The sequence below is a fragment of the Bos javanicus genome, chromosome 8 (assembly GCF_032452875.1).
Source record: "Bos javanicus breed banteng chromosome 8, ARS-OSU_banteng_1.0, whole genome shotgun sequence".
Lineage (NCBI taxonomy): Eukaryota > Metazoa > Chordata > Mammalia > Artiodactyla > Bovidae > Bos > Bos javanicus.
In genome coordinates, this window is record NC_083875.1 from 11575513 (window position 1) to 11593653 (window position 18141).

The 18141-nt window shown below is 39.2% G+C and overlaps 1 protein-coding gene across 2 annotated transcripts in view; it reads right to left on the reverse strand.

The window, feature by feature from the left end:
• ESCO2 (establishment of sister chromatid cohesion N-acetyltransferase 2) overlaps window positions 1-18141 on the reverse strand; it is a 28211-nt gene that overhangs the window by 7516 nt on the left and 2554 nt on the right. The window contains exons 3-9 of one of the 2 annotated variants that reach the window (XM_061425067.1): window positions 17002-17827; window positions 14800-14893; window positions 11716-11773; window positions 7965-8091; window positions 6703-6834; window positions 5556-5645; window positions 4711-4854 (exon numbers count right to left, since the gene is read on the reverse strand). In XM_061425067.1, the coding sequence (XP_061281051.1) occupies window positions 4711-4854; window positions 5556-5645; window positions 6703-6834; window positions 7965-8091; window positions 11716-11773; window positions 14800-14893; window positions 17002-17827 (1471 nt within the window). The remainder of the gene's footprint in view (window positions 1-4710; window positions 4855-5555; window positions 5646-6702; window positions 6835-7964; window positions 8092-11715; window positions 11774-14799; window positions 14894-17001; window positions 17828-18141) is intronic. The other variant, XM_061425068.1, reaches the window with a different exon arrangement.

Genomic DNA, 18141 nt, shown 5'->3' on the forward strand with positions numbered 1-18141 from the left:
CTCCGTTGCACCTACTCAACCCTGCCACTGTTGCACAAAAGCAACCACAGATAATATGAAGAGGAATGAGCATGGCTCTGGGGCAATAAAAATTTACAAAAAAGAGGAAGGCCACACTTAGCCCATGGGTTATTATTTGCTAACTCCTCTGCCAGAACACTGCTAATTAGTATCCAAAGTAGATTCTAATTACCAGACAAGTAACAACCTTTCCAATTTCCTATTGATGGGTGGGGCTGTGCTCCCTCCCTGTTGTTTGACCTGAGGCCAAACTATGGTGGAGATAACGAAGATAACCGTGACCTCCTTCAAAAGGTCCCCTGCTGCACTGCTGTACTCAGTTCGTCCAACTCTGCAGATCACCACCAATCCAGCCTCTGCAGAGACTCCTGGACACTTACATGCAAGTCTGGGTCAGTCTCTTATGGGGTCACTGCTCCTTTCCCCTGGATCCTGGTGCGCACAAGGTTTTGTGCAAACAACTTTGTTTGCCCAGTCCTGTTTTAAGTTCTGTAATCAAATCCCACTGGTCCCCAAAGTCAAAATCCCTGGGGCTTCTCATTCCCTTTGCCAGATCCCCAGGTTGGGCAATCTGTTGTGGATCCTATAACTTTCTTAACAGTGAGAGAATTTCTTTGGTGTAATTGTTCTGCAGTTTGTGGGGCGTCTGCTCAGTGGCTCTACGGTGGGGTTAATGGCGACCTCCTCCAAGAGGGCTTATGCCACAGGCTGTGTGACCCAGGTCTGCGGCACGCAGAGCCCCTGCCCCTGCAGCAGGCCACTGCTGACCCGTACCTCCACAGGAGACACTCAAACACCCAAGGGCAGGTCTGGCTCAGTCTCTGTGGGGTCTCTGGATCCTGGTGCGCACAAGGTTTTGTTTGAGCCTTCTGAGCGTCTCCGGTGAGTATGGAGTGTGCTTCTAAACATGATTTCACCCTTTCTACCGTATTGCTGGGGCGTTTCCTTTGCCCTTGGACATGGGTATCCTTTTTTGGTGGGATCCAACATTCTCCTGTCGATGCATGTTCAGCAGCGAGTTGTAATTTTGGAGTTCTCGTGGAGAAGATGAGCGGATGTCCTTCTACTTTGCCATCTTTACTGAGCATGGCCCCACCCATCAGAACAAGACCCAGTTTGCCCCACAGTCAGTTTCTCCCATCAGGAAGCTTCCAAAAGTCTCTTATCCTTATCCATCAGAGCGCAGGCACCCACAATGAAAACCATAATCACAGAAAACTAATCAAACTGATCACATGGACCACAGCCTTGTCTAACTCAATGAAACTATGAGCTATGCTGTATAGGGCCACCCAAGATGGACAGTTCATAATGGAGGGTCCTGACAAAACGTGGTCCACTGGAAAAGGGAATGGCAAACCACTTCAGTATTCTTGCCTTGAGAACCCCATGAACAGTATTAAAAGGCAAAAAGATATGATACTGAAAGATATGATACTGATCTCCCTAGGTCGGCAGGTGCCCAATATGCTACTGCAAATCAGTGGAGAAATAACTCCAGAAAGAATGAAGGGATGGAGCCAAAGCAAAAACAACACCCAGTTGTGAATGGGACTGGTGATGGAAGCAGGGTTCGATGTTGTAAAGAGCAATACTGCATAGGAACCTGGAATGTTAGGTCCATGAATCAAGGTAAATTGGAAGTGGTCAAACAGGAGATGGCAAGAGTGAACATCAACATTTTAGGAATCAGTGAACTAAAATGGACTGGAATGGGAGAATTTAATTCAGATGACCATTATATCTACTACTATGGGCAAGAAACCCTTAGAAGAAATGGAGTAGCCCTCGTAGTCAACAAGAGAGTCTGAAATGCAGTATTTGGGTACAATCTCAAAAACAACAGAATGAACTCTATTCGTTTCCGAAGCAAACCATTCAATTTCATAATAATCAAAGTCTATGCCCCAACCAGTAATGCTGAAGAAGCTGAAGCTGAACAGTTCTATGAAGACCTACAAGGCCTTCTAGAACTAACACCCAAAAAAGATGTCCTTTTCATCACAGGGGACTGGAATGCAAAAGTAGAAAGTCAAGAGATACCCAGAGTAACAGGCAAAAATTTGGCCTTGGAGTACAAAATGAAGCAGGGCAAAGGCTAACAGTCTTGCCAAGACAATGCACTGGTCAAAGCAAACACCCTCTTCCAACAACACAAGAGAAGATTCTACACATGGACATCACGAGATGGCCAACATTGAAATCAGATTGACTGTATTCTTTGCAGCCAAAGATGGAGCTCTATACAGTCAGCAAAAAGAAGACCGGGAGCTGACTGTGGCTCAGATCATGCGCTCCTTATTGCCAAATTCAGACTTAAATTGAAAAAAGTAGGGAAAACCACTAGAGCATTCATGTATGACCTAAATCAAATCCCTTATGATTATACAGTGGAAGTGAGAAATAAGATTCAAGGGATTAAGTCTGAAAGACAGAGTGCCTGAAGAACTACGGATGGAGGTTTGTGACATTGTATAGGAGGCAGGGATCAAGACCATCCCCAAGAAAAAGAAATGCTAAAAGAGAAAACAGTTGTCTGAGGAGGCTTTACAAATAGCTGAAAAAAGAAGAGAAGCTAAAGGCAAAGGAAAAAAGGAAAGATATACCCATTGAATGCAGAGAACAGCAAGGAGAGATAAAGCCTTCCTCAGTGATCAATGTAAAGAAAGAGAGGAAAACAATAGAATGGGAAAGACTAGAGAGCTCGTCAAGAAAATTAGAGATATCAAGGGAACACTGCATGCAAAGATGGGCACAATTAAGAACAGAAATGGTATGGACCTAACAGAAACAGAAGATATTAAGAAGAGATGGCAAGAATACACAGAACTATTAAAAAAAGATCTCATGACCCCAGATAACCACGATGGTGTGATCACTCACCTAGAGCCAGACATCCTGGAATGCAAAGTCAAGTGGGCCTTAGGAAGCTTCACTACGAACAAAGCTAGTGGAGATGGAATCCCAGGTGAGCTATTTCAAATCCTAAAAGATGATGCTGTTAAAGTGCTGTACTCAATATGCCAGCAAATTTGGAAAACTCCGCAGTGGCCACAGGACTGGAAAAGGTCCGTTTTCATTCCAATCCCAAAGAAAGGCAATGCCAAAGAATGTTCAAACTACCACATAATTGCACTCATCTTACACACTAGCAAAATAATGCTCAAAATTCTTTAAGCCAGGCTTCAATAGTACATGAACCATGTACTATTTTCCAGATGTTTAAGCTGGATTTAGAAAAGGCAAAGGAAGCAGAGATCAAATTGCCAACATCCACTGGATCACAGAAAAAGCAATGGAGTTTGACAAAAACATCTACTTCTGCTTTATTGACTATGCCAAAGCCTTTGACTGTGTGGATCACAACAAATTGTGAAAAATTCTTCAAGAGATGGGAATACCAGACCACCTAACCTGTTCCTGAGAAATCTGTATGCAGGTCGAGATGCAACTGTTAGAACCAGACATGGAACAAGAGACTGGTTCCAAATTGGGAAAGGAGTTATGTCAAGGCTGTATATTGTCACCCTGCTTATTTAACTTCCATGCAGAGTACATCATGTGAAATGCCGGGCTAGATGAGGCACAAGCGGGAATCAAGATTGCTGGGAGAAATATCAATAATCTCAGATATGGAGATGAAACCACCCTATGGCAGAAGGCAGGGAAGAACTAAAGAGCCTCTTGATGAAAGTAAGAGGAGAGTGAAAAACCTGGGTTAAAACTCAACATCTTCAGAAAACTAAGATCATGGCAACCGGTCCCATCACTTCATGGCAAATAGATGGGGAAACAATGGAAACAGTGGCAGACTTTTATTTTGGGGGGCTCCAAAAATCACTGTAGATGGTGACTGCAGCCATGAAATTAAAAGACGCTTGCTCTTTGGAAGAAAATTTATGGCCAACCTAGACACCATATTAAACAGCAGAGACATTACTTTGCCAACAAAGGTCCATCATAGTCCAAAGCTATGGTTTTTCCCAGTAGTCATGTATGGATGTGAGAGTTGGACTGTATAGAAGCTGAGTGCCGAAGAATTGATGCTTTTGAACTGCGGTGTTGGAGAAGACTCTTGAAAGTCCCTTAGACTACAAGGAGATGAAACCATTTAATCCTAAAGGAAATCAGTCCTGAATATTCATTGGAAGGACTGATGTTGAAGCTAAAACTCCAATACTTTGGCCACCTGATGGCAAGAACTGACTCACTGGAAAAGACCCTCATGCTGATAAAGACTGAAGGCAGGAGAAAGGGATGACAGAGGATGAGATGGTTATATGGCATCACTGACTCAAGGGACATGAGTTTGAGCAAGCTCCAGGAGTTGGTGATAGACAGGGAAGCCAGTCCAAGGAGTCACAATAAGTTGGACATGACTGAGCGATTGAACTGAACAACCATTTTGCCAATATATTAACCTGCAGTAAGCCACATGTTCAATAACTGAGCTTGCTTAAAATACTATACTTTATAGTTCAAGTATATAAAAGACTTATATGAACTTAAGACTGACTAATCCTGCTGATATAAGCCAAAATATCAGACATAATAGAAATAAATGACTTCAATTATCTAGATGGTCAAGGATATTTTAGAAGGAAAATGATCATTAATGGTAGCCTTCTTAAATGCTTGAGACTTCTCCTGACTACTTCATTTTGCAATTTGTAAGACAGCATACCGTACCTGTTTGATGGGCTCTGCAATTAAACACCCAACTACTTTCTTTTCATCAGAGATAAAGAGCAAGGTTTTGGTTTTGTTTGGATATTTGGGAACAACTTGCTGGAAGCCCAATTCATTATCAACAAGTTCCTGGACATCTTCAACCTAATGATGTCAAAAACCGAAAGAGATAAATTTGTTTTTAAAAATATAACAGAATATATATATATATATATATATATATATATATATATATATATATTTACACACAAAAGTATGCTTATCAGTTTAACCTCTTTAGTCTCTATTTCTTAAATTTTCACAACCCCCAAATTATTCCACTACTGAGGAATGTTTCTGCCACTTCGGAAACAGGGTTTTAAGAAACTATTTTAAACATCACTTTCAGCACCCTTGAGTGGAACAGGGAGTAGGAAGATTCTGTTTCAGCTTTATCCCTTGTCTACTGGGGCGAAACATCCAGCCCGAGAAACAAAGGCAATACCAACCTAAGAATTAGACCCTGGAGCTGTTAATTTCTCAACCTTATAAAGTTTATTTTTCACAAATGGAAGATGTAGGCAAGCAATACAATATGGACTCTTAATCTGTTTTCTTTAATCTCTTTTTGACACACCTTTACTTGTTTTGTAAGTTTAATTTTGTATGAACTACTTTGAAAGTCATCCTAACACCTGTACCAATGTACAGTGATTATCTATAAACAAAGGTGTTTTATATAATACTTCAATATAGGTCGATTTTTTGGTGGAGAATGGGGAGAGTAGAAGGAAAACAAAGACTGAAAAACTAATATTGTAAAGCAACTATACTTCAATTTAAAAAGAAAAACTAATGTTTCATACCTTTCTGATAGCATAACTCGGGTCACGTGGCAGGACCAACACAATTTTCCCATCCCAAAACTCTGCTACAACACGTTCTTTTTTCCAGCCCTGCCAAAGGGGGGAAGAAAATCACATTTTGATCTAAAGTGGAAAAAAAATTAAATAATGTGGTCTGGAGAAGACAAAAAAGATGAACAAATGAATGATATAAAAAAGATAAAATTCAACTACGTGAATGTGGCAAAGGAAATAAAAGATGACTGAAACAAAGCTCCTGTCTTCAAGGGGCTGACATACTGTTGGGAGACAAATAATCTATTATAAAAGAAAGTGAAAGTTGCTCAGTCATGTCCGACTCTGAGACCCCATAGTCCATGGAATTCTCTAGGCCAGAATACTGGAGTGGGTAGCCTTTCCTTTCTCCAGGGGGATCTTCCCAATCCAGGGATCAAACCCAGGTCTCCCGCATTGCAGGCAGATTCTTTACCAGCTGAGCCACAAGGGAAGCCCGTTATAAAACAAGACGAAGTCAAATAAGAGCCCCTTGTAGGAATACAGAGAAAAAAAACCATGAATTAGCAGTGTGAAAGTGGGGGAGGGGCAGGATAAGAAGAATTTTAATAAATCAGGCTAAAAATATTATGAAGGCATGAATTATAAAAACATGAAAAACGGGGATGCATTTGAGTAGCAGGTACAATCATAAAGATAAGGCCAACAACACGCTGTATATGGAGTAGGAAGGTATTTCATGAAGGTGCTTCATGAAGAGCAAAGAAATACCCTGGAGGAGTCAAAGAAAGCTGTTTTTCTAAGGTTATCTAGAAAGAAGAAACTGGAGTGAGAAAAGGGGAAACTCCTCAAGTCTTTGAGTTTTCTACCATGACTGCTCATCTCTGCTCCAAAAGCTAGAGGTAAGGATGCACGGTGTTCATTCAACCAAGAGCAGTAACTTCTCTTATATTAGCACGTGAAGTTTGAAATGGCACATCTATTAAAACTAAAATACCATCAGTCTCAAATATTAAACACACAACAAAATTACAGATGATAAAATATTTCTGGATATGTAAACCTTTCTATATTTAGGCAAAAGGAATGTCTCTTTTAAAGCATTTTCACTTTTAGAACAAATGGAAACAACCTTTTTTTTTTTTATACTTACTGTATATTTGATTCCCTCCACAAATCGGTGGTGATGCTGAACATGCTGCAGTTCGTCCTCGGGGTTGGAAGCAGCGTAGATCATGCCACAGGACTTACACATGGTGGCTCCGAAATGTTTCTGACCTGCATCCTACAATTGGAAGAGGGAAAATAGCCCATCTAAACACATCACAGATAGCTCTACATTTAGTTCATGTAAATTTGTCCATTCATTCAAATTTGTCCTTATTTTTCTTTTATGCTGGTATAGGTGAAACATAAATGAAAGTCTGGTTACTCTTTCTCTCTACCCATCAACAAAATAGAATGAGAAGAGCCTAACATGCCATCGTGATAAAAGTGAAATTGCCTCTTTGAATGGACAGCAGGAAAAAAACACACCAAGATTCTTTAGCTGGACCCATAGTTCTAAGAAGGAATAAGATGAAATCATAAATATTATAGCTAAGATGAAAAATGCAACATCCTTACTAAGCTCTTATATGAGAGGCCTAAAAAAGCCTTATTTCAAAGAAGCAGAGCAAAATTTCAGGACTTATATAGCATTAGATAGCATTTTTTCCTTAAATGGTTAGGAAAAATTAATTTAAATTAAATATTAAATAAATTAAATTAACATATTAATAAAATTAAAAAATAAATATTAAAATTCTTTTCCCCAAGAGTTGATGAAAATTAAGTACAATGCATAGTAAAAGTTCAAGAAAAGCATTGATAAATTAATAGAGAATTCAGGGATATTCAGTGTCAAGGTTTATTAATTCCTATTCGGTCTCAAGGCACTACTTAAGGCTACTGATAACACCAAATTTTGAACTGTCTATATAGGTGTTTGCAAATTTTCTGCCAAGGGCCAGATAGTAAACATTTTAGGCTTTGCATGCCACATACGTTCTTCTCCTTTTCTTCCCAACCTTTTAAGAATATAAATGCTATTAGCTCAAAGGCCATGGTCCAACTTTGGCCCACAGGTATCATACGCCAAACCCATATCTAATGCAGTGTAGCTCTTCTCGTTAAGTCTTTTTGATTCCGAGACAACTCATTCATCAACATTCTACTAAACTGCCAGCACTCCCCAACACTATCTGTTCAAAAATATCCTTGACTAGCTTTAAATGCTGCCACAAGAGCAAAGGTAGCATTTACAAACTCAGAACATCTGTAACTCCTGGTAACTAGGCTAAGACCACACGTCAGACTTCAGGTTCTATACATGAGACCCACGTACAGGAGGAGCTTTGTTTTAAATTTACTCACAATGATGAGCTGGTCTTTTGTTTCTTTGTTTGAATCTCTGGTATTAGTACTCTTCTGTATGTTGACTTGTTTTAAGAAGTTAGTAGATGTGGTGGATCCCACAGAAGACTGTTCTTCAACTAGAGATCTTGAAATAGAAAGGTGGTAATTGTTATTTAATAATTTTAACATGTTTGATAAATTATAATGAAAAGAAAACATATGTAGATAACATTTGCAGAGGACTTTGCAATTTTTAGTGCTTTCTATCAGAAATAACTTGAAGTAATAGGGCTAGAAACAATGAGAAGCCTGAGGCCCACTCAGACAGGATCCGTAGTCAACTCAAGATAAAGTAACTAGGGAAGAATGATGGAAAGACTCAAATTCCTGTCTTCTAACTCCAAGTTCAAAGGATTTCATCTATAGTATCAGATGCATATGGGTTTCCTAGGTGGCTCACAGGTAAAGAATCCACCTGCTAAGCAGGAGATGCAGGTTTGATCCCTGGGTCAGGAAGATCCTCTGAAGAAGGAAATGGCAACCCACTCCAGTATTACCTGGGAAATCCCATGGACAGAGGAGCCTGGGGGCTACAGTTCATGGGGTCACAAAGCATCAGACATGACTTACTGAGTAAACAACAGCAACAAATCAGATGCATATACATAGGATTTCTTCATAAGTTGATGTCACCTTTAAAAATTAATCTTTTCTTGCTTTTTAAATCTTAAGACAATATTTACCCATGCAGGCATAAAGATATTCATGGAATGCCACAGCAAATAAGTAAACACTATACTGGATCTCACAGACCCACAGGAAGTCAGTCACCAGCAACCAGCATATTACAATCCAACAACTTTTTACTGGGGCATGGGGAAGTGAGTGAGCTGCTGCTGTTGCTGCTAAGTCGCTTTAGTCGTATCCGACTCTGTGCGACCCCACAGACGGCATCCCACCAGGCTCCCCGTCCCTGGGATTCTCCAAGCAAGAACACTGGAGTGGGTTGCCATTTCCTTCTCCAATGCATGAAAGTGAAAATTGAAAGTGAAGTCGCTCAGTAGTGTCCGACTCTTAGCGACCCCACGGACTGCAGCCTACCAGGCTCCTCCGTCCATGGGATTTTCCAGGCAAGAGTACTAGAGTGGGATGCCATTGCCGTCTCCGGAGTGAGTGAACTAATACACACCTAAAACAGCACCCTGCTGCTGGTGCTACTAGGTCGCTTCAGTCATGTCCGACTCTGTGCGACCCCATAGACGGCAGCCCACCAGGCTTCCCTGTCCCTGGGATTCTCCAGGCAAGAACACTGGAGTGGGTTGCCATTTCCTTCTCCAATGCATGAAAGTGAAAAGTGAAAAGTGAAAGGGAAGTCGCTCAGTCGTGTCCGACTCTTCGCAACCCCATGGACTGTAGCCTACCAGGCTCCTCTGTCCATGGGATTCTCCAGGCAAGAGTACTGGAGTGGGGTGCCATTGCCTTCTCTGCACCCTACTAGTCTCAAATTCTTAGACAAAAAACAATTTAGCTGGATAGATGTTGAGGCAATCTTTTCCCTTTAGGAGACAACGCTGGGGCTGGCTTATAGAGGTTGCAAACTGGAGCCTATAGGCCAAATCCAGCTACCAGATATTCTGATTGGCTCACACAGAGTTTGGATTAGCTACGAATATTTTAAAATCTAGAGATTTCACTTAAAAATGTGTATTTCCAATATTGCAAGAGACACTGGAAGATCATTAGACTTGTTCACCAAGGAATCTAAGAGTTGGAGCCACTGGCACAGGCTCTTTTAGATGGAGTGTGCTTCTCCAGTTGGCTGCAGTCTCTGTAGGCACTAAGTTTATAACCCTTGCCTTACAATGAAATGACTTTCTTCCAAGGATCAAAGAAATAGAAATCTCTAGAGTAGAGGCAAGGGGGTGTGGGTGGGGGAACAAGTACCCAAAGCAAGAAGTTCAAACAGAAACTCACATTGATAAATAAAAAAAAAAAAAACTGGAAAAATACCCTATGTAATGCTTTATGCTAACCCAATCTGTCCTCTTATCATCTGACTAGAAAATAGCTTTTATAATGACTTGACAAACCTATGGTGAGAAATATATTTCACATCATGACCAATGCAGATACACATACATAACTGGGAAAAAAGATTCACCAAATACACTTACTATGTGAGAGATGTATTATTCCATTAAGGAAAAAATGCTAGATGTGATGCCCTTAAATTTTTATTGATGTGACAAACTATCAATACTAATAATACCAACAATATAAAAAACACTTATCTAGGTCACTGACTCCTCTATGCCTTATACAACCTTTGCTAAGTAACTCAGCACTTCCCATCCTTGCAGGCATTTTTACTTCTAGCCTAGCAATGTTAACACTTTATTATACACATTTGTTTAAATGTCTGTCCTCTTCTAACCATGACTTCCTTGACAGCAGAGCCATGTTGTACTTATCTTCACATCTCTAAAATTCAGTGTAGTTCAACATCACACAGTATTGTATAAATGTTCGCCAACTGTAAGAGTACAAACCCAGACAATCTGTGATCTACCTAAAGTAAAAGTCAGAGTAAGCCACAGGAAACTGATGATATCTGACTTTTTGGGTCCTACCTAATGAGCAAATTTCAAATGATTCAACCAAGTCTCCTAACATCTCCCTGTGCTAGGTTAGTTTACACACTGTTAGCTGATTGTGATAGGTTTTTATCCTCAATAAATAGAAGACAGATGAGAAAAGGGAAAGGTGAAAGAAATTAGGAATATGGTCTCTGAAGGGGAAAAGCTACCCACCCGACCAATCTCCAAGACAATTTATGGTGAGATGCCCTAAGAGCAGGAAAACTTTACTAGGAAGTTCCCTGCTCATTATCTTCAGATGTTTATCATCAAACAGGGAAAAAAGAAACAAAGCTGCTTACTGAGCAGCTCCCTAGAGAAGGAAATGGCAACCCACTCCAGGACTCTTGACTGGAGAATCCCATGGACAGAGGAGCCTGGTGGGCTATAGCCCATATGGTCTCAAAGAGTCGGACACAACTGAAGTGACTTAATACTGCCTAGTGAGGTGTTCAAACTGTTAAGAAACTTCGTTCTCAGAGCTTTTTTGCATATACTTATAAGCACCCATGCCTCCCCCAGTTCCAGTTTTAGTTTTGAGCAGGATAGTGTGTAGCTTCAGCTGGAAATTATAACAGCATTGAGTTGCTGCAAGTTACTTATTCCTCTGGCCAGTCTCCTCATCTGTAAAATGGGGTAATAATGGTATCCACACCATGAGATGCCAAGTGCCCATTAAACATGAACTATTATCAGTATGTTATCACACAAAGGAGGCAATACAGCCTAATGGGCTTTGATTAATCATGGATTCTAGTCCTGGCTTTGTCATCTAAGAGCTGTGCAACTGTGGCTGAATTACAAGGTTTTCTCCGCTGCAAATGGTAATAATGATATCAAGCTTCTGGGTTGTTGTGGGGATAAGTGAAAGAGTGAATATAAATTATTATGGGTCAGGTATTATACAAAAATTGAAGAAATTACTGTTATTCCAGCCCATAAAGGTCTTTTCCTTCTCTTAATTCTTCAAGTTCTTATGAAGTTTCTATAAGAGGGTCTAATTTCATCTCCTATTCTAAATATTTCAATGGGGAAGAGAAAAATGCTCTCCAAATTAAATAGTATATGAAAAAAAGAGAGATCCAATGGACTCATAATTAAACCTTGAACATTAAAATAAGAGCAACCCTTACCTTTTTGTGTTGACTGAAGACATAGTGAAGATAGGATAGACAATGGACTCAGGAGAAACTGGTAAGGGAAAAAAGTGAACAATAATTTGTATCCCAGAATAAACTTAAAGCTTTAAAGCATAAGATTTTCAAGATTAATAAAACAAAAATACTCACAATACTTGATTTTAAGACTAACAGTAATTAAGACAGTACGGTATTGACAAACAGATCAATGTAACAAAATAGAGCCCCAAAACACCCACCACCTATGCACGTATAGTCAACTGATTTTTAACCAAGAAGCATAAGTTAATTCAATGGCAAAAAGATAGCCATCAAATTATGCTGGAACAATTTGACATCCATATACAAAAAAATGACAAAACTCACATAAATTTAACTCAAAATGGATCACAGATCTAAATGCAAAATGTAAAACTATAAAACTTCTAGAAGAAAATTCCACATGAACCTGGGTTTGATAATAAGTTTTTATGTACATCACCAAAAGTACTCCAGTAGCAATAGGCACATCAAGTCCAGAACCTGGTTTCCAAATAATATTCCCCAACAGAAGGGACCATGGTTCCTTGGAGAAACGGCTGAGTCTAGGACTAGGTTAGGGAAAATGTAAGAGGAGCCTATTGCCTTTTGTAGTGCCAGAAAGTAATAACGAAGTGCTCAAAAAGCAAAAGAAGGGGACATGTCAAAGAGAACTGACCCAATGGTCAAAGCTGGAACAATATGAATGACAGAACAAATCATGTAGTATTAGACTTTAATCCCAAATATAAAATATTCATGAGTGCATACTGGTGAATATTCAGGAGTCTATTTATTTACTTACAAATTGAGTACATAAATGGGAGAGAAGAGATAACTCTTCCTAACAGAAGGATTCCAAATAATATATGTGAAAATTTCCCCCTCCAGGAGATGAAGCTTAATCCCCATCCCTCCCTGAAAGGGTAGGCTAGACTTAACGACTTACTTCCAAAGAACAGAGTTTGGCAAAGGAAAAAGGGTAACTTTTACAGTGGAGAAATTGGGCAAACCTGACCAACCAAGTGATAGAGATTAAGTTAACATCATCTATAATGTCATTTGGACATTGCACCCAAAGTGGTGAGAATGGCATTCACCTCAGTGGCATTCTTCCTCCAAACCTATAACCCTGGTCTAACGATGAGAAAAACATCAGACAAACCCAGGTGCAGGAACATCCTATAATATAACTGGCCAGTACTCCTCAAGAATGTCAAGGTCATGAAAACAAAGAAAAGACTAAGAAAATGTCACAGACAAGAGGAGACTATGGAGACTCGGCAACTAAATACAGTGTGATGCCTAGGCTGGGTCCTACAACAAAAAGGGGATGTTAATGAAAAAAATCAGTCAATTCCAGATATAGCTTAGAGCTTATTTAATAATATACCAGTAATTAGTTTCTTAGTTTTGACAAAAGTATAATAGTCGTACAAGATGGTAACACCACCTTACCTGTCTCTGAGAAACCTACAGGTCAAGAAGCAACCAACAGTTAGAACAGGACATGGAACAAAGGACTTGTTCAAAATTGGGAAAGGAGTATGACAAGGCTGTGTACTGTCACACTACTTATTTAACTTCTGTGCAGAGTACATCATGTAAAATGCTGGGCTGGATGAATCACAAGCTGGAATCAAGACTGCCAGGAGAAATATCAACAACCTCAGATATGCAGATAATACCACTCCAATGGCAGAAAGTGTAGAAGAACAAACAAGCCTCTTGATGAGGGTCAAAGAGGAGAGTGAAAAAGCTGGCTTAACACTCAACATTAAAAAACTAAGATCACGGCATCTGGTCTCATCAGATAAATAAAAAGAGGAAATAGTAGAAGCAGTGACAGATGTTATTTTATTGGGCTCCAAAATCACTACAGATGATGACTGCAGCCATGAAATTAAGACACTTGCTCCTTGGAAGGAGAGCTATGACTAAACTAGACAGTGAATTAAAAAGCAGAGACATCACTTTGCCAACAAAGGTTTGGTTAAAAATATTGTTTTTTCCAGTAGTCATGTATGAATGTGAGAGCTGGACCATAAAGAAGGCTGAGCACTAAAGAACTGATACTTTCAAAGACTCTTGAGAGTCCCTTTGATTGCAAAGGGATCAAGCCAGTCAATCCTAAAGTAAATCAACCCTGAATATTCATTGGAAGGACTGATGCTGAAGCTCCAATACTTTGGCCACCTGATGCAAAGAACAGACTCACTGGAAAATAAGACCCTGATGCTGGGAAAGACTGAGGACAGGAGAAGGGGAGACAGAGGATGGGATGGTTGAATGGCATCACTGACTCAATGGACATGAGTTTGAGCAACTCCAAGAGACAGTGAAGGAAAGGGAAGCCTGGAGTGTTGCACTCCATGGGGTCCCAAAAGAGTTGGACCTGACTTAGTGACTGAACAACAACAATAGGGTAAATGGGGTAAGACAGGTACAACTTTTCTGTAAATCTAAAATTACTACAAAATGAAAAGCTTATTTAAAAAAAGAAAAGAAGTGGGAGTTCCCTGGTGGTCCAGTGGTTACGATTCAGTGCTTTCATTCCCATGGCCTGAGTTCATTCCCTGGGTCCAACCTCTTACTTGAGAGATCTCTTCCCTAGATCACACTTAATCACTGGCAGACCCAGACAAAACCCAAAACTCCTGATTTTGGGTGCCCTCTTATGGCTTAGTGAATTCTGCTTACAATTGGGCTTTGATCACAGATATATATATTTTTCACTCCCTCCTATCATTTGGGGTAAAAGCATAGGTATGATGAGAACACCTGGCTCTAGATAGCTTAAGTAACTGGGCCATATCTCACAGACCAATTAATCAGAGTATTTTGTCTTAAGTTCTCCCATAAATTCTCCTTGTCTCCTCCTCAAAATGCACTGCACTGCTTATCATAGAAAACAGTGTTACCGAGAGCAACACAAAGTCACGGATACTGAATATTTTAAAAAGCCAAAATAGTATTGTATATAATTTCATATTGACACATGTAATGAAGCATTATTACATGAAAAAAACTCATTTTGAGAAGAAAAGTTCTCTTACTTACCTGCTTTGTTCTCACTGAAAGACTCCTCTGAAGGACAACTTTTATTTTCATCAGTTTTACATTTCCTTGAAGAAATGACTTCATCTGATGCATCCTGAAAATAATGAGTAAAATTAAAGAAACCTATAATTCTTAATCATCACACATTTAGCCAATGAATCCCAAGAGATTCGTTTCTAAAACACAATATGTATTTTCATCATGAATTACATTTCATAATGACTTTAAATCCTCAATTTTCAGTTTGTTTTAAGGAAAATTTCCTCTGTATTTACTAAATGTAATACTTTTAAAGTAAAGTATTACATTTATATAGAGTGTGCATATTTAAGTTTATAATTTGTCATCCTGTCAAAAATGTATTATTTCCTGATAAAGATGACAGAATGAAAATCATAGAACAACCTGTCTACAAAAATAAATTGAACAACAGAAAAATCAGTAAAAATGGCAAAAATTTCCCTAGGAGCCGCCAAACTGAAAAGAGCCAACCCTTTGTCACAAGCTTTAAAAACAGGGAGCAAAGGAGAGAAAAACATCCTGGAGTAGTTGGAGAGGCTTCTAACTCCCACTTTTTGGATAGTAGCAGGGAGGTGGGAAAAACAAAGGAGAAAAACTTGTTACAAATTTCAGTAAACACTACTTATTTGATGAGACTTAAGAGAACATACAGCTTGGGGGAAAAGGAAAAAACTTTTGATTAAAGAACTCCTATTCAAAATCATAACTATCTCAGAAGAATGGGGGACAGGCCATCAGTTTGCCATTTCTCAAGGCTCCACAGAGTTGGGAAAAGGTTATGCACGCTCTAATGAAAACAGGATTTACCCTTAGCTGTGCTGTGCTTGGTTACTCAGTCCTGTTGGACTCTTTGCAACCCCATGGACTATAGCCTGCCAGGCTCGTCTGTCCTTGGGATTCTCTAGGCAGGAATACTGGAGTGGGTTGCCATACCATCCTCCAGGGGATCTTCTCAACCCAGGGATCAAATCCATGTCTCTTATGTCTCCTGCACTAGCAGCCAGGTTCTTTACTGCTAGTGCCACCTGGGAAGCCCCTAAAAACACTAATTATCAAATAAAAGTTTCTCTGAACCACAGTCACGAAGGAACTTAAATAGCTACCTCCATAATACCAAAACCATAATACCATATTACCAAAAAAATGATGGTAGGCTTCATTAAGCCAAAAAAGGGAGGAAAATCCTATTTTTCTACTCTGCCTCAAAATTCTTTATAATTATGATAGTATATGGCTTCATAAAAGCAGTCCTCCAGACTGTAAACAAAATTTTGTTCCCATATGGCAGTAATCTCAGGGAACAAAGTATCAGGCTACCACTTGACAGGTCTTCATTTCCTTCCACTAAATCAATGTATGGAAACATATCTAGATCAGACCAGTTTGCTGCTAATTTTACTTACTTTGTAAACATTTAAGTTTGCAGTTACCACTGTCAATGTTTTTTCCTGTCTATCAAGTATTACCAAGTATATTGCTAAATGGAACATGTTCTTGCTTGCCTAAGCCATAAGAGCAATTCTACTAATTATTTATACTGTTTCTGACAAAAAAAAAAAAAAAAAAACACAACTGTATCTTGACAGGGGTTTTAGTTACATGGTATGTGAGTTTATCAAAATTCAGACTATATATCTGCACAATTCACTGTATATAGATACATGTCAATTAAAAAAAATAAGGGGCACCACTCAAGCTAAAATTAATTCTCAATCCATGTGTGTATATTGGGGGGGGGGTCTTCTGCATTTCTCATCTTATTAGCCTTCTCCATGTCTATTTGATAATGAAGAGACAGTCTTGTTAAAACGACATGATGATTTCTCGGCAACATTTCTTTCTTTTCTGAGCTTCATTTTAAGGGACTAGCTACACACACACATACATACTTCCTACCTACATACATACAGATATGGTTTTCCCTGGTAGCTCAGTCAGGAAAGAATCTGCCTGCAATGGAGGAGACAGGGGTTCGATCCCTGGGTTGGGGAGATTCCTTGGAGAAGGAAATGGCAACCCACTCTAGTATTCTTGCCTGGGAAACACCATGGATGGAAGAGCCTGGCAGGCTACAGTCCCATGGGGTCACAAGAGTCAGACATGACTTAGCAACTAAACCACCACCACCACCATATACAGAGAGAGCCAACTTAGTTTTAGAAGCTATGAATTTCCATTTACCTTTATTAATTTCTCTTCACTTTTACTTCTTTCACTCAACAGCTCAACGTTCAGTTCTTTTTCTACTAACACACACTTTGGCGCTTGCCTTGTCTCAAACCTTCTTTCATTGACAGTCTCTCCATCAGACTCTTCAATAACTTCTGATTTATTTTTCTGGGTGAGTCCCAGTAATAGCTTATCTTCCAGGGATGATTTTCTCAATGAGGGCTTTTTCCTACTAACAAAAAAAGCTGCTCCACCCTGGAGGGTAACTTGTGGTTTGACCTTCTGGCTTAGAACTCGAGGAGCATTCAGATTATTTTCAGCTGAGTAACAATTATTCTCCACAGTTGGCTTATAGGTCACTCGGTACTGCTTGGAATTTTTAGAATTCTTTGATACAGGCTTGATGCATTTATATCCCACTTGACACTTAGCAGTTAAACTCTTCTGTGGTTTTTTGTTCATCTTCTTGGAGCAGACTGGTTTTCCTTGCATTTTTTCTGTCATATAGGAATACGATTTATCCTCATTATTAGTTTTTAGACCAATGGATCTACTCTCTTTTATCAGCTTTCTCTCCAATGGATTGAGGTACCACTTATCTTTGTTGTAAAAGGATACAACAGACACAGCAGATTTAAATGGTGAACCTTTATTTGCAGATGGCAATCCATTTTTAGTTGTTCTGAGTGGACTTGAAATCAAATGGCCTTGTTGAGAGCAATGAATCTTTCCTTCATTTTTATCACTGGTTTGGCAAATGTGCTTTTTATTAGGTAATGGAAATACATTTTCAGTGAAGTCCAAAATTAATTTCTTTGATGGAATATCTGATAATGGGCTATGAAAGGAAACAGTCCATTGATAGTTATTTTGGTTCGGTTTTTATGTCAATTTACTACTAAGCAATAAACAACTTCACCTGGAAGGCATATTAAAAATATATCTCCAAAAGCATCTATCTACATACACTATTAGATTAGCAGTAGGAATTCTCAAATTCTGTCTTTACAAAGTATTTGAGTATTTTTCAAAACTAAGACCCCAATAATGTTTGTGAAAACACTTTACAAAGAAGCTTTGAGAAATGTGTGTGTGTGTATGAGTGTTTTAAAACCTATTTCTAAGTTTTGGCCATATACTCTGAAACAAGTT